An 18707-nucleotide genomic window follows, 5' to 3' on the forward strand; every position below is an offset into this window, starting at 1 on the left:
GTTAGGAAGAGGGCTGGACTCATCTCCACTAGATTACAGCTCCCTAGAGGGCAGGCACGCAATCTTCCTCAGCTTCCTGTGGAAACTATGGGCAGAGCACCTTGCTAGTGATGGTGGAGGAATAGTGTAGTGTCGGCCGAAGTGAATGCAACCCTGCCTCAGGAGCTTCCTCTACATCCATCCATCCATCCATCCATCCATCCATCCCCCAACTCCAGGCTGCAGGCAGATCCTGTCCATGGCAGCCATGATTGCCAGGAGGTCCAGGCTTTTGGCTCTTCAAAGCTGCTGGGAAATGCTCCTTTTCCTATTCCCCTGCGACCCATATGGAGGCTGCGAGCAAATGACCAGGACTGAGCTGCTGGCAGCGGAGCTAAAAATAGCTCAGCGCCAACAGCATGGAGTTAGCAGGACTTGTTGCTAAGGAGACAGCCACAGAGAGAGCAACCAAGCAGGAGAAGGTGTCAGACATTCACCAGGAGAGCCAAGGCTGGGCTGGGGGACTCAAAGTTGACAGGGGTCCAAGACTCCCACCTAGAGATGGTCTGCCTTCTGGCAGCTCCTGACTACTGTTCAAGTGGGGCAAATATACCCCTGTCCCTCAGTACCTCATCTCCATGGCAACCACCAGGGCTGGGGTAAAGTACCAGCCCCTGGAAGAGAGGCCTCTGCCTGGAGCTAGTTGTTATGGCAACATCGCCCCTTTCCTGTCATTCTCTTCCCTCCTGGCTTCTCCTGAGGGATGAGGTGGGGGTCAAGACTCGGCCTAACCACTGGATGGATGCTCAGCATTGGGCAGTGCATCCTCTCCCTTAGACCCTCCCAGGTGACCCTGCTAGAAGAGGCCCACACTCACTGGGCCCATCAAGATCACCAGAGGGAGATTTAAAAATACAGATGTCTGGGGCCTGCAGGCTTGGATGGAGACTCTCTTTAAGCCACTATAGGTAATTCTAATATCAACCAAGTGTGAGGGCTTCAGAATGCTCAGGCTGTGGGTTGGTTACAAGTGAGGAGAGGACTGAGCCCACCAGAAGGCTCAGTGACACCAGCTGAGAAGAAAATGATCTAGAAAAGAGGGCCACTCCCTCACCTCAACGCAGGTGCCACTGAACCTCCTGGGCCTTTCTCTCTGGCTACCGTCTTAGTCTATGTCCTGAGTTGAAATCAAAGCAAGGGAGGAGAAGCTGTTCCCCGTGGCAGACAGCAGAGGGTGGGGGGTTGGGAAGTTTGCTTCCCAGAGAGTGCAGAAAGGCGGGCAGATGATTCAAGCTAAAAGAGAGATCCACCCTCAAAGGTAAATGGAAAGGGTCGCCATGGCAACTGTGGGGTGCCAGCCTGATTGATTCTACACAGCCATCCTGCAACAGAACCTTGACCCCAGGTCCTAAGAGCAGCATTTGGCCTGATGCCACACACCCTGTCCCACTAGCCAGATCTATTTCCCAGAGCCAGCTGTGAGCCTGCCTGAAACACACCTATATATACCAGAATAGCCGAGTCTGGAGCATCTGCGATAGCCAGGCAGGGGGAGGAGCTGGGGTCCCCCCACCCCAAGAAGGTAGAAGAGATGAGCTGCCATGCTTCTGTTACTCACAGCCTAATTGTGTGCCTAGGACCCACCGCACTTAAACCACAGGCCTCATTCAAGACAGCATGCAATTAGACGCTAAATTATGTGGTAGCGACGCTTTCTACATGTGCTGAGGGAATCAGAGGCTCCCAGAACCAGCAAAGGCAGGAAGAGTCCAGGGATGTGTACCAGGAATAGATGTAGCCTCCACGCTTTTAGTGCAAGATGGGCAGATCTGGAGGTCCTGGTAGCGGGTGGAAGTAAGATGTGAGAGGCATGGGGCTAGCCATATATAGTTCTCTCTAGAGAGGGGCAGTGCCCTGGGTCTGCTGGACTTGAGGGAATTCTCATTAGCAGCGGCTAATGCAGGGGTTGGAGGACCAGCTAGAGAGCCAGTCCTTCCTTCCTGCTAACTCCCTGTCTCTCTGCCCATCCTGTGTCTAGCCCAAGCCCCAAGCCCCTGGCTCCTGCGTCTTCTCAGTCATCCCTACACCTGGAAGCCCCAATCCACAAGCTTGCCTCTGGGCGCCTGCTACATCTTCCTCATGCCACCCTGGCCAGCCACCTTCTGCTCATGTCCCCTGCAGCTCAGGAGCCAGTCCCCAATCTAGCCTCCTTTCCTGTCTCGTCCCGTTCACCTGCTACACCAGGGCTGCACTGTTTCTCTTATGTCTGCATCTAAGAGCCTGGGCAAGAGACTTTGGGAGTCTAGGGAGGCCGAGCTGCACAGGCCCAAGACTCACGGACTAGAGAAAACCAGCAGGAGGTGTGTGAGGACCGAGAGTAGACAGGGTGTCAGTGACAGGATTCTAAGTGACTACCAGGCTTCTCAGGCCAGTCTAATGGGTCTACAGACAGCATCTGCAGGACAAAGACAGGCACAAAGGAAGCTCCAGGGGTAACGCCCGAGGATAGGTTTGCTCAAGTGGACGGTGTTGTCACCCTGGAGAAACCTGAGTCTGCAGAGCAGAGCTAATCACACTCAGCAGGGAAGGTGGGCCCAGAGGAACCCAGCACACTACCCCTCCCCCACCCTTCCCCCAGAATCCAGGGGTCAGAGGAAGAGGCTGGGGGACCACCATTCTGATTCAGGCATGCAGACCCTCTCGAGTTTCAGGGTCCAAAGAAGGTGGGAGGAGCCCAGAAGACTAGCTTGGCTCCTGCTAGAAAACAATGGGATGGCCTCCATCTCCATCCGAAAGGGAAAATTTAAATCAAAGCCTTGAGTCCTTTCCGGTCTTCCCACCCCCAGGCTTGGAAAGTGAGAGCTGCAACCCCATCATCACCTGAAGACCTTCACTGGCACTCAATTCCCCTAAGTGATTAACCTGCCCCAGGCGGTGACATTAAAACAAACAGCTCCAGGTGACCCTAGCGCTTAGTGAGGCCCCCTCCCCACAAAGGGAAGCAGCACTGGGGGTCCTGGGCTGGGTTTAGTTCTGTTTATATCAGAGGCCCAATGGTTCTCAAACATTAGTAAGGCTGTCTACAGGCGTTGGGGATGACAGCCAGCATGTAGAAGCATAACCCCAGAGCTTCCTTGGCTCAGAACAGGTGCAGGAGCCTGGCTCTGGATGCCCAGACGACAGAGGACAACACAGTGTTGCTGTTGTTTTGTTCTGACCTTAACTTCCAGGGTTCAGGTGACCCTCCCACCTCAGACCTGTGGGATGGACAGGTCACTTGGTGAGCGCTAGCTTTGGTCAGCCTTCTGGGGGTGTAAAAACTAAGCTCAACTAAGTGTTCGGTGTCTGAACTTTTGCACTCCCCCCCTTATTTCCTTGCAAATAGCATCAATTTTTAAGCATATAGAGGAATGAGTTGTTCTTTTTGCTTAACCCGCCGGAGTTGGAATACAGACACAGGCTGGCTAACGTTGGCTGGGCAGAGTGGCAGTTCTGTGGCAGTGTAGAGCGCGGTGACACTGTCAACAATAAAATTGTACTCCTTATAGCTGAGATGTGAACCCTGAAAGGCCAGGGAGAAGGACTGAAGGTAGGAAGGGCTCCAAGGACAGGTGAGGACAGGTGAGGGAGGGGGTCTCAGGCCAGGCTGGCGGTTTCAGGGGCGAGGTGAGGGCTGGAAGATCAAGAGCTGGGTGTCATTCTCAGCTATAAAATGAGTTCAAGGCCAGCCTGAACTGATACCTTGAACCAGACCTTGTCCCAGAAGAAACAAAAACAAAAGAAGGAATGCTTCCAGTACTCTGGCGGGTGGGGGTGGGGTGGGGGTAGTTCTCCAGGAAGCTGGCCTCTCTGTCATCTGTTTGCAGAAGCTGAGTATCTCTGCCTCTCCCTGTCTGCCTGCCTGTCCATTTCTATCGGTCCCGTCTATTCCTGCCCTAGACCAAGCAAAAAGTACCCCGTCCTGAAAGATAATCTTCCTTAAAGCAGAAAGTGAGACATCACCCACCATCACAGGAACCAAGGGGGAAGAAAATGAGTTGGACTTTACTGAAAGTCAAAGCCTCCCCTTTGTGGCTCTGAGCCCACTCCTCCTCCAGGCTTCTGACCTCACCTCCCTCCACCCCACATGCCAGATTTTCCCTTTCCACCCCTACTATCTGTGTTGCTGTATCACCGGGCTGGCCTGGAACTCACTCTGTAGCCCAGGCTGGTGGTTCTCTCAGCTGTGCCCTCCCTCTCTGACCCTCCTTACTTGTCTTGCTCCTGCACACAATCTCTCTGAGCCCCCTTCCACCACACCAAGGGTTGCCATCTTAAAGTGCTCTGCCCATAGCTGCACGCTGAGCCTAAATTTCTCACTATGACAGGAAAGTCCCCGATGATCTCACCAGCAGCTTCCTCTCAACTTTCTCCCTCCTTGCAGACCATCCCTAACCCTGCACCATATCTCTTGTCTCAAACATGCCAGCAGCTTTGAACCTCCCTCCCTTTGCCCCTTCGCCCACGATGTTTCCTCTTCTGAGGTGTCTTTTTTGTTTGTTTTTGTTTTGTTTTGTTTTTCAAGACAGGGGTTCTCTGTGTATCCTTGACTGTCCTGGACTTGCTTTGTAGACCAGGCTGGCCTCGAACTCACAGAGATCCGCCTGCCTCTGCCTCCCAAGTGCAGGGATTAAAGGCGTGCGCCATCACTGCCTGGCCTTCCGAGGTGTCTTATTAGGCTTGGTGGTGTTCTCTGAGGAAGCCTCCTCCAGGGAGCTTTCCTCAAGCAATCCCCCCACCCCCAAGCTGTGGTCGTCCCCTATATGCCCTGCACAGGTCGGATCAGGTCAGAGCCTTGCAGCCTTCTCTGCCATACAGCGTGTGTCTCTGGGGCAGCCTGTGTCCCGTGTGTCTCTGGGACAGCCTGTGTCCTGTGTGTCCCTCTGGCCACCAGCACAACAAGCTGTATCTTTAGTCAATAGTGAGTTGAGTCTGTTAACTCCCTCCATGGGAACACTGAGTTCTTTGTGGAGCTACGGAGTCTGAGGTCCCTCTCCTCCTAGGAGTAGACATCACTGGGACCTCCCTGATTAGTGGGCAAAATATTATGTGGTTTTCTTTTGGTTTCCTGGTTTGTTTTTGTTTTTTTGAGAAAAGTCTCACTTGGTCTAGAACTCAAGGGTAGACCAGGCTGGCCTAGAACTTGCAATGCCCCTCTTGCCTCTGCCTCCTGACTGCTGGGGTTGCAGGTAAGTGGACGTCATCATGACCAGGTGTTTGAGGCAGTCCTGTGGAGCTCGGGCTGGCCTTGAACTTCTGGTCCTCTTGCCTCTGCCTCCTAAGTGATGGAATTAAAAATGAGCACCGCCACACTCAGTTTGTACTACAACGGGGAAGGACCCCAGGGCTTCCTGCATGATAGGTAAATAGTCTACAAAGGGAGCCATGCCCCAGCCCTCCTTCTGTATGTGTATGTGACACCACTTGCACAAAGTGCCCACGTAAGCCAGAGAGAATGTCAGATTCCCCAGGCAAGTTGTGAACTGCCATGTGAGTGCTGGGACTAGAACCTGGGTCCTCCGGAAGGAGCCGCCTATTACAGTCTATTTACCTGCTGAGCATCACTCCAGGCCCCCAAGGCCTTCTTTTAAGATTTTAGCTATTACCCCGAGCGCAGTGACACACACCTCAAATCCCAGCACTTCGGGGGGCAAAGGCAGGCAGATTTTGGTGAATTTGAGGCTAGCCTGGTCTATAAAGCAAGTCCAGGACAGCCAAAGCTACACAGAAAAATCCTGTCTGGAAAAACACTTTATTTTTAAAGTGTATGTCTGTGTGTGGATGTGCAGGGGAGGGCAAGAACTCACAAAGGCCAAAAGAGGCCCCGCAGATCCCTTAGAGCTGGGGTTACACTTGTGAGCCCACAAATGTGGGAGCTGGGCCCCAAAGCCGTCCTCTGCAAGAACAGTCAGAACTCTTAATTTCCAAACTGTCTCTCCAGCCCCTAAAGCACATCTGCGGATTTGCCTGCATGCCATGGCATGTGTGCTCAGGGGATAATCCACAGGGAGCTGGTTCTCTCCTACAGTGTGCATACAGGAATCGTGCCTTTGCCTGCCGAGCCTTCTTTCTGGGCCACATCCCAGGCCTCTTAGGAACAGTGCTGAGGTTGAACGCAGGGTCTTATGTGTGTTAAGCATTTATCCTCTCCCTTTCTCTCTTTTTTTTTTTTTTTTTTTTTTTGAGACAGGTGTCTCCCTATGACTATGTAGCCTGATGGGTTTGGAATTCACTATAAAGATCAGGTTGGCCTTGAACACACAGATCTGCCTCTGCCTCCCAGGGACTGGGATTATATTTAAGAGGCCCCGTATGCAGCTCTGGGCCTTTAGAGTCTGTCTATAACAACAGAGACGGGAGTGATGAAGAAGTGGGAGCAGCAGTCTAGCCCACGCCTAAATGAGCTACACATTATTTTATAAGCCGTCTGCTGAGGATGCTTCACATAGGCATCTCTGGCAGATCGTGAGCGCTGAGGCTTCTGAGTAACACAGGTGACAGAGAGAACCACAGATCACAATTCCAGCCAGCCCTTCCCACCCCCGGATAATAAATGTCTAGAATTCTTGGAATTAGGCAATCTATTTCTATCACATTTTAAATCTGGAAACCGAATTGATCAACTAATCTGGAGCAGAAGCTAAGACTAGAAACCAGGCTCCCAGAATTTCATTCCAACGTTATCTTAATCCAACTTTACAACTTCAGACACACAATCCTGAGAAAACAAGGGCAAAAAGCGGGAGTCAAGGGCAGAGCAAGGACACGGGAAAGCTGGGAGGACAGGTCTGAGCTCACAGGATGGCCCTGAGGGTCAGCCCACACAACCTAGGGAGGACATCACTAGAGGGTCTCCCTTCTGGATTCAGTCCTAAACTTTAAAGACAATGCACCAAAGAAAACTAGGAGAGCCAGGCTAGCGTGTCCAACAGGAGCAACCTGACGCAGGGAGATGGTTTTGACCAGTGGACCTTCCTAAGGCCATTCACGGCTCTTTTCTAACTTGGAACATTTTAGCTCCTGTGTGTGTGTGTGTGTGTGTGTGTGTGTGTGTGTGTGTCTGTGTGTACGCACATATGAATGTGCGTGGGTTTACATGTGGAGGTTGGAAGACGACCACCGAAGCTGGTTCCCTCCTTTCAACATGTGTGTTCTAGGGACCAAACTCAGGTCAACAGGCTTGGTAGCCAGTGTCTTTACCCTGAACAACCTTGCTGTCCAGATAAAGATATTTCTTACAGACCTGAGGGTCCAGGCCAGCGGCAGAGCATGTACTTAGTGCACACATGTACAGAAACACTGGTTTCTGCCGAAATAATCAGTGTCAGGATGTGCCTCGGTCTGTGGTGGAGGAAGCTCAACCCCTTTCCCGTGTTCACTCTTAGCTGTAGCCAGCAGCTGCACCCTGGATATGTTTACCACCCCTCACTTATTTTCTCACTACTAAGAAGTGGATGGGTTCTCTGGTGTAAGTTAGAGACCCACATAGGCTACCTAATGGGTTCCAAGACAGTCTGGGCTACAGTGGGAGACCCTGTTTCAAAACAAACAAACACACTCAGACCAAAACTGAGTCTTCTGCACCTGTTATCCCAGTATTTAAGAGCCGCAATAGGAGGATCAAGAGTTCACAGTTCCAAGGGTCAAGATTCAAGGCCACCCTGGGTTAACTGAAATCCTGTCTCAAGACAAACAACAGAAGCCCTCCCTCCCGCAAGCTCCTCTACTTGTCACAGCAGCAGTCTCTTTGACAATTTCCACAGCCTGGTGTAAAGGCCAATCTAGGAGGTTATATCTAATTATGGCCTTCGTGGGAGTCCCTTTAAAACGCACTCAGCGTTTTGGTAAAGTTACTTGCTGTCTCAGCTCCTCTCTAGGGTGGCCAGGCACTGCCCAAGAGCAAAAGTGGGCGTGGTAAGAGAGAGGACCATCTGGTCAACAAGCACCCACTCCACCGACTGCTCCTTTTCTGTTAGCTTTATTGGTCTCCTCTGCAAACTGCTCCGGAGATCACACCTTGCTCACCTCATCTCCCACAGCCCCTCACACAAGACTCCCTCCTCAAGGTGCAGAGTGACTGCTTATTAAATGGTGTGCGGCCCAGCAAGAGGTGACCCTGCGAACTCTCACAGGGCTGTTCTTCCTGAGCAGACAGGAAGCAGTCTGTCACAATCCTAGGTTGTAAAGAAAACGGAAGCCCCATTTGTTAAAACTCCCAGAAGCAGCAGCTGCAACACCAATGGTCAATAAACATATGAAAAGATAACTCAACCTCACTTATCACCTGGGAAGTGACTCTCAGAACTATAACATGCCATCGCTTGGCTTTCCCATCCACTCCATCAGCAGAGTGCAGCCGCTGGCTGGGATGGAAGTCAGAATCAGTGTGGCCCCTTTCTAGCAACTTCACAGATTTTATAAAACACAAAACGCACACTCCTTCCACTCAGCTTTCTCTTCCTAGGGGTTTGTCTTTTGGAAGCAGAAGGAAGCAGGCTAAACCTCGCACACATCAGACCCCGCTTCGACCCCAGCATCGGTCTGGAGGCACATAACTATAATCCAGACACGTAGGCGGCAAAGGCAGAAGGGCTGAAACTGAACTTGATCTTCAACTACATCCCGACCTGGGTACCTGAGACCTCCTCCCTCACACACACCAACGACGTTTACCGCCACATCGTGCCCAGAGAGCAAAATACTGTGACATTAACGGCCAGTAGCAACAGTCTGGTTAAATAAAATCATGGCAATTCATACAGTGGAAATATAATAGTAATTATGTGGCTAAACTGGGCAGCATTATTGTAAGTGAAAAACCGAACTGTAAAATGACACTACGGAATGGTTCTGCTCATAAAAGCAGAAGCCTGTGAGGCAGTGTTATATATGCTTAGACCCACAGACAAACAGAAAAAAAGCTGTGACGTGTATACACTAGGCAGCATCAAAGGCCTCCAAAAGTATTTTGTTATCTCTGTGTGATTTTAATTTTTTATTTTATTGGGGTATTTTTTGTTTGTTTTGTTTCTGTTCCCCTTTTCCCAGACAGGGTTTCTATGTGTGTAGCCTTGGCTGTCCTGAACTCACTTTGTAAACCAGGCTGGCCTCGAATTCATAGAGAACACCACTGTTTCCAGCCTCTGCCGCCCCCCCCCCCCCCGCCGTGTGTGTGTGTGTGTGTGTGTGTGTGTGTGTGTGTGTGTGTGTGTGTGCGCGCGTGTGAGCGTGTGCGTGCGCGTATGTGTGTGTGATTTTTTAACTCTGTAGCCCATGCTAGCCTGGAGCTTACTAATAAGCAAACCCATTCTGGCTTTGAACCTGTGGTCATCCTCCTTCCTCTGCCTTCTGAGTGCTGGGAACTCAGGAATGCACCATTATGTCCAGCTCTAAAGCATATTGAAGGAATTAAAGTTGGGGGGAGGGGGGCCAGACGGACGGACACTGTTTTAAAATAAGAATGTGTTTGTGTAATACTCACATAATTTAAAGTAACTTTAAAATTGTGTCTAATCAGTTAGACATAGTAGCTCATACCCAAAAACCCCAACCCTGGGAGAAGTAGGGAAGAGGACTGGAAAAGTGCAAGGCCAGCCTAGACTATTCTACAAAGTCCTGTCTCAGAAACTAATAAAAACAGGGGCCGGCAAAGCTGGCTCCGCTGGAACACCTGCCAGCTGGACCCAACGAAGTCAAGGCCTGGGACTGGTGGAAGGAGAAAGCAGGACGCCACAAAGCTGGGCTGTGACCTCTACATGCGCTCCACAGCACACACATGTCCATACACACTAATAATTTGCCTGGTGGGGCACACCTTTAATCTGAGCTCTTGGGAGGCAGAAGCAGGAGGATCTCTGGGAGTTCGAAGCTAGCCCTGCCTACATAGAGAGTCAGTCTGAAAATAACAACCACCACCAGGCTCCCGTCATGCAGCTCTGCAGGTTCTTCATGACTCCACATGCTTCTGAGTTTAGGGATCTTCATGCAGCCCACTTGAGGCGTGTCTGTCCACAGGGGAGCGCCTCAGCTTGGTACTTTAGTCTCAAACCCCAGAGGACCAGGAGAGCCATCACTTGCACAGTGCCTCCTGAGGTCTAGGAACAAAGCTCTCCCTCCCCTTCAGGAATGTGATGGTTTTACTCCTGGCTGGACAGCCTGGGGTGGGGGCAGGGTGTGTCTAAAAGCAGGAGGCGGGGGGGGGGGGGGGGGGGGCAGGGGAGACTAGGATCCTCGGGCCAGGCCACGGATTGTTAACTATCACTATGCAATATTATCTGATAAGTGTTTGTATGCAGGAGCCAGGGGAAGATAACAGATTTCCTAAAACCTGACTGCAATATGGGACTCCTTCCCCGAAGTGACTTAGAATCTGGTCAGGCCAGCCATCCACCCATGGAGTCCTCACACCACACCGGGCAGATTCTGGAGGTCACAAGGTTGAAACACTGGGAAACAGCCAGAATCTGTGTATGTGATGGGGGGGGGGGCGCGCACCAGGGTATGAGGGAGCCACTGTGGGTTCTGGAACAGAGTTCAGTCATTTATTATAGCAGAGCCGGTAGACAGAAGACAACAAAACAGCTTCCCCTCTCCAGCAAGAATTCCCAGTCAGAACGAAGGAAATGGCCGGTTTCCCTTGTCACCTATTTTAAGTTTATTTCATTTTGTGCAGTTTAAATTATCTTATTTATTTACTTTTTAAGAAAGGTCTCAGTTGCTTTATAGACCAGGGCTGGCTTTGAACTCAAGAGATCTACTGGCATTGACCTCCTGAATGCTGGAATTAAAGGCATGCGCCACCTTCTTAATCTTGGGCAGGTGAAAACTATAGATCTTACCCAGCAGCTAAGATGTGAACGACAGGGGTGGAGGAAGGGCAAGCCGGAAAAGAGTCTGTGTGTGGTACTGAGACTGAAGCAAAGGCCTCTTGCTTGCTAGGCAAGTGGTCCCCTCTGATCTACATCCCTCAACCTGGGAAAGCAGCTTTTGGGGTGAAAAAGGCCTCCTAGGTAGGGCAGATGTGGAGTCGGGGCTAGCGGAAGTTCCTAGCAGCGCACACAAGCCCTTCAGACTTGAGTGTCATTCCCAAAAGGGCCTGGGGACTTCACAATTGAAGCGATCTCCTTCTGAGATGCTCCCCTCGCTCTTCCCAGGTTATCTGCTAAAAGTCCAGCACTGCCTGTAGCTGATGAATTAGTCTACGGCCTGTTCAGTCATGTGCTTTCCATAGGTCAGAGCTGGAAGGGCTTCCGGCAGAGGCCTCGAAAAATGTGCCTGACGCAAGTTTTTTTTTTTTTTTTTTTCTCCCCTACACAGGGTTTCTCTGTGTAGCTTTGGCTATCAGGACTCTCTTTGTAGACCATGCTGGCCTTGAACTCACAGAGACCCTTCAGCTTCTGCCTGCCAGCGTGCTGAGATTACAAGCATGAGCCACCATGCCCAGTTTCCTGAAGGAAGTTTTTAAGTTTGGATGGGTGCTGCATTCCACAGCTAGGAGATGTTGGCTGGTGGGTCACCTGTGGGAAGCAGGTGCAGTAAAGGCAGGGTGGGGGTGGGGGCGACAGGAGCAAGGCGGGCAGGGGGTGTGGTCCGGAGTGAGGTAGGCAGGCACTTAGATCTGTGGAAGCCTTTCTAGTACAGCAAGGGAATGAAGGTGGCAGCAGAGGGCCCACTTGGGATCCCAGTACTTAGGAGGTAGTGACGGAAAGGTCAGGAGTTCAAGTGAGCCTTAACTACAAAAACAGCAAACACAAAAACCCCCAAACCAATCGTCCAAACCGAGAAACACAGTTGAGTGTTAAGTGGGTCAGGAAGGAGGCACCTGTTGATAGCCCAGTTCCAGGACAGAACATGCTGCTGAGAAAGGCGGGAAGTGTGCATGTCAGGGGCACCCGGAAGGCCCAGGGAAGCAGCAGCAGAAGAAAAGGTCAAAGGCTAAAGAGCCAAGATGAGCTTTGGAATGGGAAAAGGGCAAGGGGGGCTGGAAAGCTAGCTTAGCAGTTATGTGCACTGCTTAGGGAGGCCCAGGTTCAGCTCCCAGCACCTACATGGTGGCTTAAAACCACCCACAACTCTAATTCCATGGGATCCCACACTGTCTTCTGACCTCTGTGGGCACCAGGCACACATGTGATACACACATATATGCAGACAAAACAGTCACACACATTACATTTAAAAAAAAGAAGAAGAAAGTGGGCGATAGCATCAGTTTCTGGGCTGTACTGGAAAGCTACTGGCGTTTACTAGCAGTTGATTTTTCTTTGTCCCTAGCAGGGTGTAGCATTTGGAGGCAAATTCTTTAAGCTTAGGAAACCTAACCGCTAACCCAGTGCCTGCCCCAGTCCCACCTGCCCTGGGGGTTTGTGGCCAGTGGGGGATCAAGGGACACATAGTCACAACTGAAGACCAGCAGACCAAGCGGCACTGGAAGTCTCAGGGTTTATTTTATTGGTAGACAGTACATTTTGTTTTGAGGTTTCCACTCGGCAAGTCACAGGCACCTCCAACAGTTCAGAATGAACCAGCCTTCCCCACTTCTCTGTTATCACGTAAAGACCAAGGGCCCAGCTGGGCATGGTGGCACATGCTTATAACACTCAGGGAGGCAGAGGAGGCAGGCGCATCTCCATGAATTCAAGGCCAGCCAGGTCTACAAAGCAAGTCCAGGCCAGCCAAGGCTACATGAAGAAACTCTGTCTTGAAACACTACCTCCTACCCCCCTCCTCCGAAAAGAGACCAAGGGCCCTTGCGTTGGTTGGGATGGGAAAGCAAATGAACAAATCTAGCCGACTCACTGGAAATGCTTTTGATAAAGTTGCTCAAGCAAGTGACAGATACATACAGAACATATCTGTATGTTATATATGTGTGTATGTATAGATTTATGCATATTATATAATAGATTTACCATTCCATATTAGCAAATGTCCCTACTTTTTTCCCCCCCTCGAAACAGGGACTCACTCTATAGGCCTGGCTGGCTTGGAACTCCGTGGGTAGATAAAGTTGGCCTTGAACTCAGAAATCTGCTGGCCTCTGCCTCTTGAGTTCTGGGATTAAAAACAACGTGTGCCTCCTCACCTGCCCAATGTTGCTAACTTTGTTTTTTTCATTGTTTTTGTTTTTAAGGGGATGGCCCTTGCTGGGTAGTCGGGGGAGGGGGCTTGAGCTATGTGGTGCCAAACACACAGATCAAGCTGGCTTTGAACTTGTACCTTCCTTCTCTAGTCACCCAAGTGCTGAGATTACGGGTGTAAGCCTTCACTCCCACCTTATATATTCTTTTCTGTTGTTGTTGTTTTTCTTTTTCTAGACAAGGTCTTTCTGTGTAGCCTTGGCTGTCTTGGACTCACTTCGTAGACCAGGCTGGCCTGGAACTCACAGTGATCCTCCTACCTCTGCCTCCCAAGTGCTGGGATCACAAATGCGTACACCACAACGGGCTTGCCTTACAAGTTCTTCATTTAAAAATGTTAACTACATTTATTTATTTGTTTGTTTATATGTGTGCTGAGTGTGAGTGTGAGTGTGTGTGTGTGTGTGCGCGTGTGTGCATGGCACCTGTGTGGAGGACGGAGGAGTTGGTTCTTGTCTGTGTGAGGCTCAGTGACAAGTGTCCTTACTGGGTGGGGCACTCAAAAATCTTTTTAAATTTTTAGCAGAAACTTAAAAATTAATAAAAATGGGTCTTCATTCTCTGGAAGTAGGGAAAAAGCCTTATTGTGGCTCTGGGTGTGGTGCTGATTGAGGGAGGGAGACCAGCCCCCAGTCACCGCCTCAACACCTCCACCTCAGAGCGGAAGCACCTCATAGACTAGGGGTGAAATGGAGCCTCTGAGCCTCAGGGTCCCAGGAGAAGAAGCAGCAACCCACTTCCTCAAGCTGCACTCCACAGCCCCGGTGCTCAGGGCTAAAGGCACCCCTCAGACCTCAGCCAGGCTGCCCTTCTCTGGACTTTCAGAAGGATGATTTCTGCCTTCCTGGATCCCAAAGGAACTAGAAACAATTAGTCAGCCAGAAGAACCACATCCCTCCCCTTGCTTGGAACTTTCTCTGGGGCCAGGGGGCACACATTGTAGAATAGCCTGAGGTCAAGACCTTGCTTACTCTCCCACGCTAAGGGAGTGGCGCCCACAACCCTCCCTTCCCACTGATCTTAGAGGACCCATGGCAGGCCACCTCCTTTCTCTTTTGAAGCCCTTGGATGTTTCCAGCTCCCTCCTAGATCCCACAGAAGTTTTTCAGAAAAAGCACCAGCTCCCTCAGACTTGGCCAGTGTGGGGCATGCCCCCATTCAGTGCAGCCACTGTCTAGAGAAACCAGCTCTCCCAGACAAACTTCCTCTCCTGGTCTCCTGTGGTGCCTCCTCAGGGCCACAGCGGCCGCTATTCTTTCTCATTGTCCCCAAATGTGGTATTTCTGAGACTCTGCCTCTCTGTCTTCTACTGAGTAGACTCCACAGATCCTGTCTTGCTTATTTATTTATTTGTTTGTTTGTTTTTTGAGACAGGGTTTCTCTGTGTATCCCTGGCTGTCCTGGACCCCTCTGTAGATCAGGCTGGCCTCTGACTTACAGAGATCCCACCTGCCTCTACCTCTGGAGTGCTGGGATTACAGGTGTGCGCCATCACACCTGGCTGACCCTGTTTTCTTACACTTTGGGAACTTTAGCCCAAAGCCCGGCCACCAGCTCCTTGGCATTCCACAGTGAACTCTTGATTCCACCAACAAGTCCTCCATCAGAACACAGTCTTCAGCTGGTCTCCTTGCCACTGCCATAGCAGTTCTCTGACCTTTCCAGTCAACTTATCCTTCAATCTGTCCCCCAAATCCAGCCAACACTGTCCTGTCTCCACTGTCGTTACCTGCACCTGAGTCACTTCTCTCCATGAACAGTATCCATAGCTTCTCCAGACACTCAGAGAAGAAAATGCCACCTCTTCTGAGAGGCCTGCCTCGTCTACCCGCAGGTCTCACTGACCCTTCAATTCCCCTTGGTTTTGTCCTTCTGACCCATCAGGGCATCAACTCCAGAAGGGCAAGAGCACCATATTTGCTCAGCACCTACCTGTATGCACACACTTACACACAGCTAGCACCCCATAAACAAGATGAAGGGACAACTGACCTACATACTGCCTCGTAGCAGTTTCCTGGAAATCCTAGGAGTTAACCCTAGGGAGAAACAGTCTCAGCTACAGCCCCACAAAAGTCCCGCAGGGTGGCTAGAACTGACTCCTGGTTTGCCAGTTCCACACTTGGCACCGTAGACGGCATCTCACCTCCCTTTTCCAACGCGCCAGCCACTCGTCCCGTTTCCGTTTGCTGATGTAGTAAGGGTCCCCTGCCTGGAAGGTGAGTCTTGGCATGGGCCGCTGACGGAGGCTGGACTCCCAGCCCAAGCCACCCCGCAGCCGGCCCCGGGAGCCCTAGGAGAGAGAAAGGAAGGTATTAAGGTGGGCACAGGCACCTCTGCAGAGTTTGCCCCTCCTGGAAGGGAAACTGAGAGGCGTCATGCCTCCCAAACAGAATAGGCAAATTCTGGTTCCTAGCCAGAGGGGTTGAGTCCTGAGTCCTGAGGGGGGATTGGGAGTTGGCAGGGACACATGAGCGAGGCAGTGAGGGGAAGGGCTTGATCTCTGGACGGGGGTGAGCTGGCTGTCCGGCCAGGGGACTTCCAACCTCCACCCCCACTTCCTCTCCTTCACACAAAGGGACACCGAAGATGGGGCAGGGACCCACCCTCGGGGGCCCCCTCACACACACTCGGCCAAAGTCCTTCAGAGAGGGGGCTTTCTTTTAGAATCAGGGTCCACACAGGCCCCGGGGGGGGGGGTGAGGAAAACACTTGCCTCCATTTTCATGGATTCGATGTTGGTCTGCTTCTGTCCTTTGCCTGTGGAAAGGGAAGAACAAGGGGACTGTGGGAGGAGTCACAGCAGTGGCTCGGCGGAACCTGGGGACCTCCACGGGGGTCAGGGTCCTCCTAGTGTTTGTTATTTATGTGCTATCCATGGCCTACCATGTGCCAGGTTGGCTCCCAGGACTCAGAACAAGGCCTGAAGCAAAGCGGGATGGAGAGAGAGAGAGAGAGAGAGAGAGAGAGAGAGAGAGAGAGAGAGAGAGAGATATCCTGGCTCAGGTTCTAGGCCCAAGAACACAGGAATAACAGAAAGAAAAGTCAGGGCCATATTTCTGACCCATGGGACCCTGGTCTCAAGTGCACACAAGGGGCATCAAAGCAGCCATCAGCTATGCCCCACCCCCACCCCTGTCCTCATTCAGAGAAGGGAGCAGGAGGGGGAAAGGCAAAGCAGGAGCAACTGAAAAGCCAGACTGTGTTCACTTCTTTGTGTGGGGTAATTGTATTTCATGAGTCTTTCTCTTCACTAGAAACAGTTCTTTAAAGAATTATTTATCATATATACACAGTGTTTCACCTACATGTACACCAGAAGAGGGCACTAGATCTCATTATAGATGGTTGTGAGCCACCATGTGGTTGCTGGGAATTGAACTCAGGATCTTTGGAAGAGCTGCCAGTGTTCTTACCTCTGAGCCATCTATCTCTCCAGTCCCTAGAAACAGTTCTTGTCAACATGTAAACTGTCCTTGTTCCTGAACCTTTCTCAGGTCAAGGGTGTTAAGTTTCAAACCCAGGACAAGTGGCTGAGGTACCAAGTTAACCTATCAAAGTGTGTGTACATGTGTGTGTGTGTGGGGGGGGGGGGTAGATGGCTCCGCACTTGAGAGCACTGCTCTTCCAGAGGTCCTGAGTTCAATTCCCAGCAACTACATGATGGCTCACAACTATCTATAATGAGATCTGGTGCCCTCTTCTGGCCTGCAGGGGTATATACAGACAGAGGACTCCTAAAAATAAATCTAAAAAAACAAAAACAAAAAACACAAAAAAAATATCAAAGTGGACCTGGCCTCCATCATCCCTCAGTGCCTACCTATAAGGGGATATGGCTGGCGTACCCTACTTTCTACCCTGAACTCTCCAGCACTGGGCTGCCCTTCCCCCAGAGGCTCTTCCCTATATAATCCAGACATCTTGGTCTCCATGTCTCTGCCCCCCCCCCCCTTTTTGGCCTCTGGTAAGTCTCTCCTCCCTCTCCCCACCTACCCAGGAGCAGTCATGTCCTCTCCTTTGCTTTTCTTTCTTTCTTTTTTTAAATTCAGAGATCTAGATTCTTTTTTTGTTTTGTTTTGTTTTTCAAGACAGGGTTTCTCCATGTAGCCCTGGCTGTCCTGGAACTCGCTCTGTAGACCAGGCTGTCCTCAAACCCACAGAGATTGGCCTCCCACGTGCTGAGATTGAAGGCCTGCAGTACCCAGCTCAGTTTGGATTCTAACTACCTCAGTATGAACCCCTAACCTCTGCCGTTTCCTCATCAATACAAAGTGACATATGTTCTAAAGATGTGTGTGAGTAATGGGTGCATGGAACAGGGCGTGGCATACAGTAGGTGCTCAATACATGTCAGCAAGCCTCCTTTCTCCAAGGGAATCTCTGTTGCATACATTTCTTTGTGCTGGCTTTTCTCAAAGTTCCCGAAGTGGGCACTGATTCCAGTTCCAGAGACATCTGGGCTAGGAGCAGCAGTCCCCACAGCGCCACCTTTAGGAAGGACTCTTTGGCCTTGGATAGACCCCAAAAGAGGGGAGCTAACATCTTCCTGCCATTTCCGCATGGCCGCCAGGCTCCTATCCCAGCTAGCCCTGCGGCAGCAAAATGTCTGGTTTTTCCTACCAAGTGGGGAGAATTCAGCAGCCTTTCACCTGGGCGCCTGAATTCCTTTCTCTGAGGCTAAGAAAATACAGGGCTTGGGCAGGAAGGTCACCAAGGTTGGCTCATGTAGCTTGGCGTGGTGTATGGAGGGGTGGGGGTGCAGAAACAAAGAGCCCCAAACGGAAAAAACAGTCCCTGCCGCATCTCCCAGCTCAGGAACGGAAACCACCCGCAGCATTTACGGCTCCAAATCTTTAGCCTGGAAGTTTCCCTTCTGTCACCAGACAAGACCTGGGGCTCCCCTCTACACCTACTCAAAATGCCTTGGACAGCCACGTGTGCCCGGCTCCCTCTACAGAGGCAGAAAGCAGGGAGAAAAGAGCCCCTGCAGCCCACCCCGTGAGCTGTGGACCCCGTGGTAGGCAGGCGCGTCACTGGGCCTTAAGGAGGCAGTGTGTGGGAGGAGCGCGGTGGCTGTCACCCATGTGTGTGGGGTGTGTGCCCTCCCCCAGCACAGGGTACGGTATGTGGTTGGCCTTTTAAAGCAGGTCTCACCCATCACGTCTCTTCCTCCCTGTTTCCTCCACGTCCTCTCTCCCACCACAGTCAGCTCTCCACTTTCCACGGGACTCCCCCTCACGCCTGGCCGGGCGGGGCCTCCCACTTCTGAGGCCTTCCCTCTCAAAGACCTCGGTGCTCAGCCCAGGACCCAGACTTCCAGGAGGGGGCGCCTGCCCTGGATCGCGTCCCATGCTCCTGCTGAGGCTACAACAGCTGCAGCAACCATGCAGCAAGAGCTGAGGTTGGTGAGAGAGGACTCCAAGCTGGCCCAGGCTACTGGACTGTCTATTGGACCTCGGGAGCTTCTTGAATTACCGGCCCCAACCCCCAGGTAGCTTTTGACTGCGTTTACCGGGAGTGATTTGTTCATTATAACAAAAGAAAATT

At 51.4% G+C, this 18707-nt stretch overlaps 1 protein-coding gene across 1 annotated transcript in view; it reads right to left on the minus strand.

Moving 5' to 3' along the window:
- The window catches only part of Dnmt3a (DNA methyltransferase 3 alpha), a gene marked incomplete at its 5' end in the record, with an annotated part of 75424 nt that overhangs the window by 20301 nt on the left and 36416 nt on the right, over positions 1 to 18707 (minus strand). The window contains 2 exons of the mRNA XM_051154585.1: positions 15304 to 15450; positions 15874 to 15917. Coding sequence (XP_051010542.1) covers positions 15304 to 15450; positions 15874 to 15917 — 191 coding nt within the window. The remainder of the gene's footprint in view (positions 1 to 15303; positions 15451 to 15873; positions 15918 to 18707) is intronic.

Source organism: Acomys russatus, chromosome 1 (genome assembly GCF_903995435.1).
Source record: "Acomys russatus chromosome 1, mAcoRus1.1, whole genome shotgun sequence".
In the NCBI taxonomy this organism is placed as follows: domain Eukaryota; kingdom Metazoa; phylum Chordata; class Mammalia; order Rodentia; family Muridae; genus Acomys; species Acomys russatus.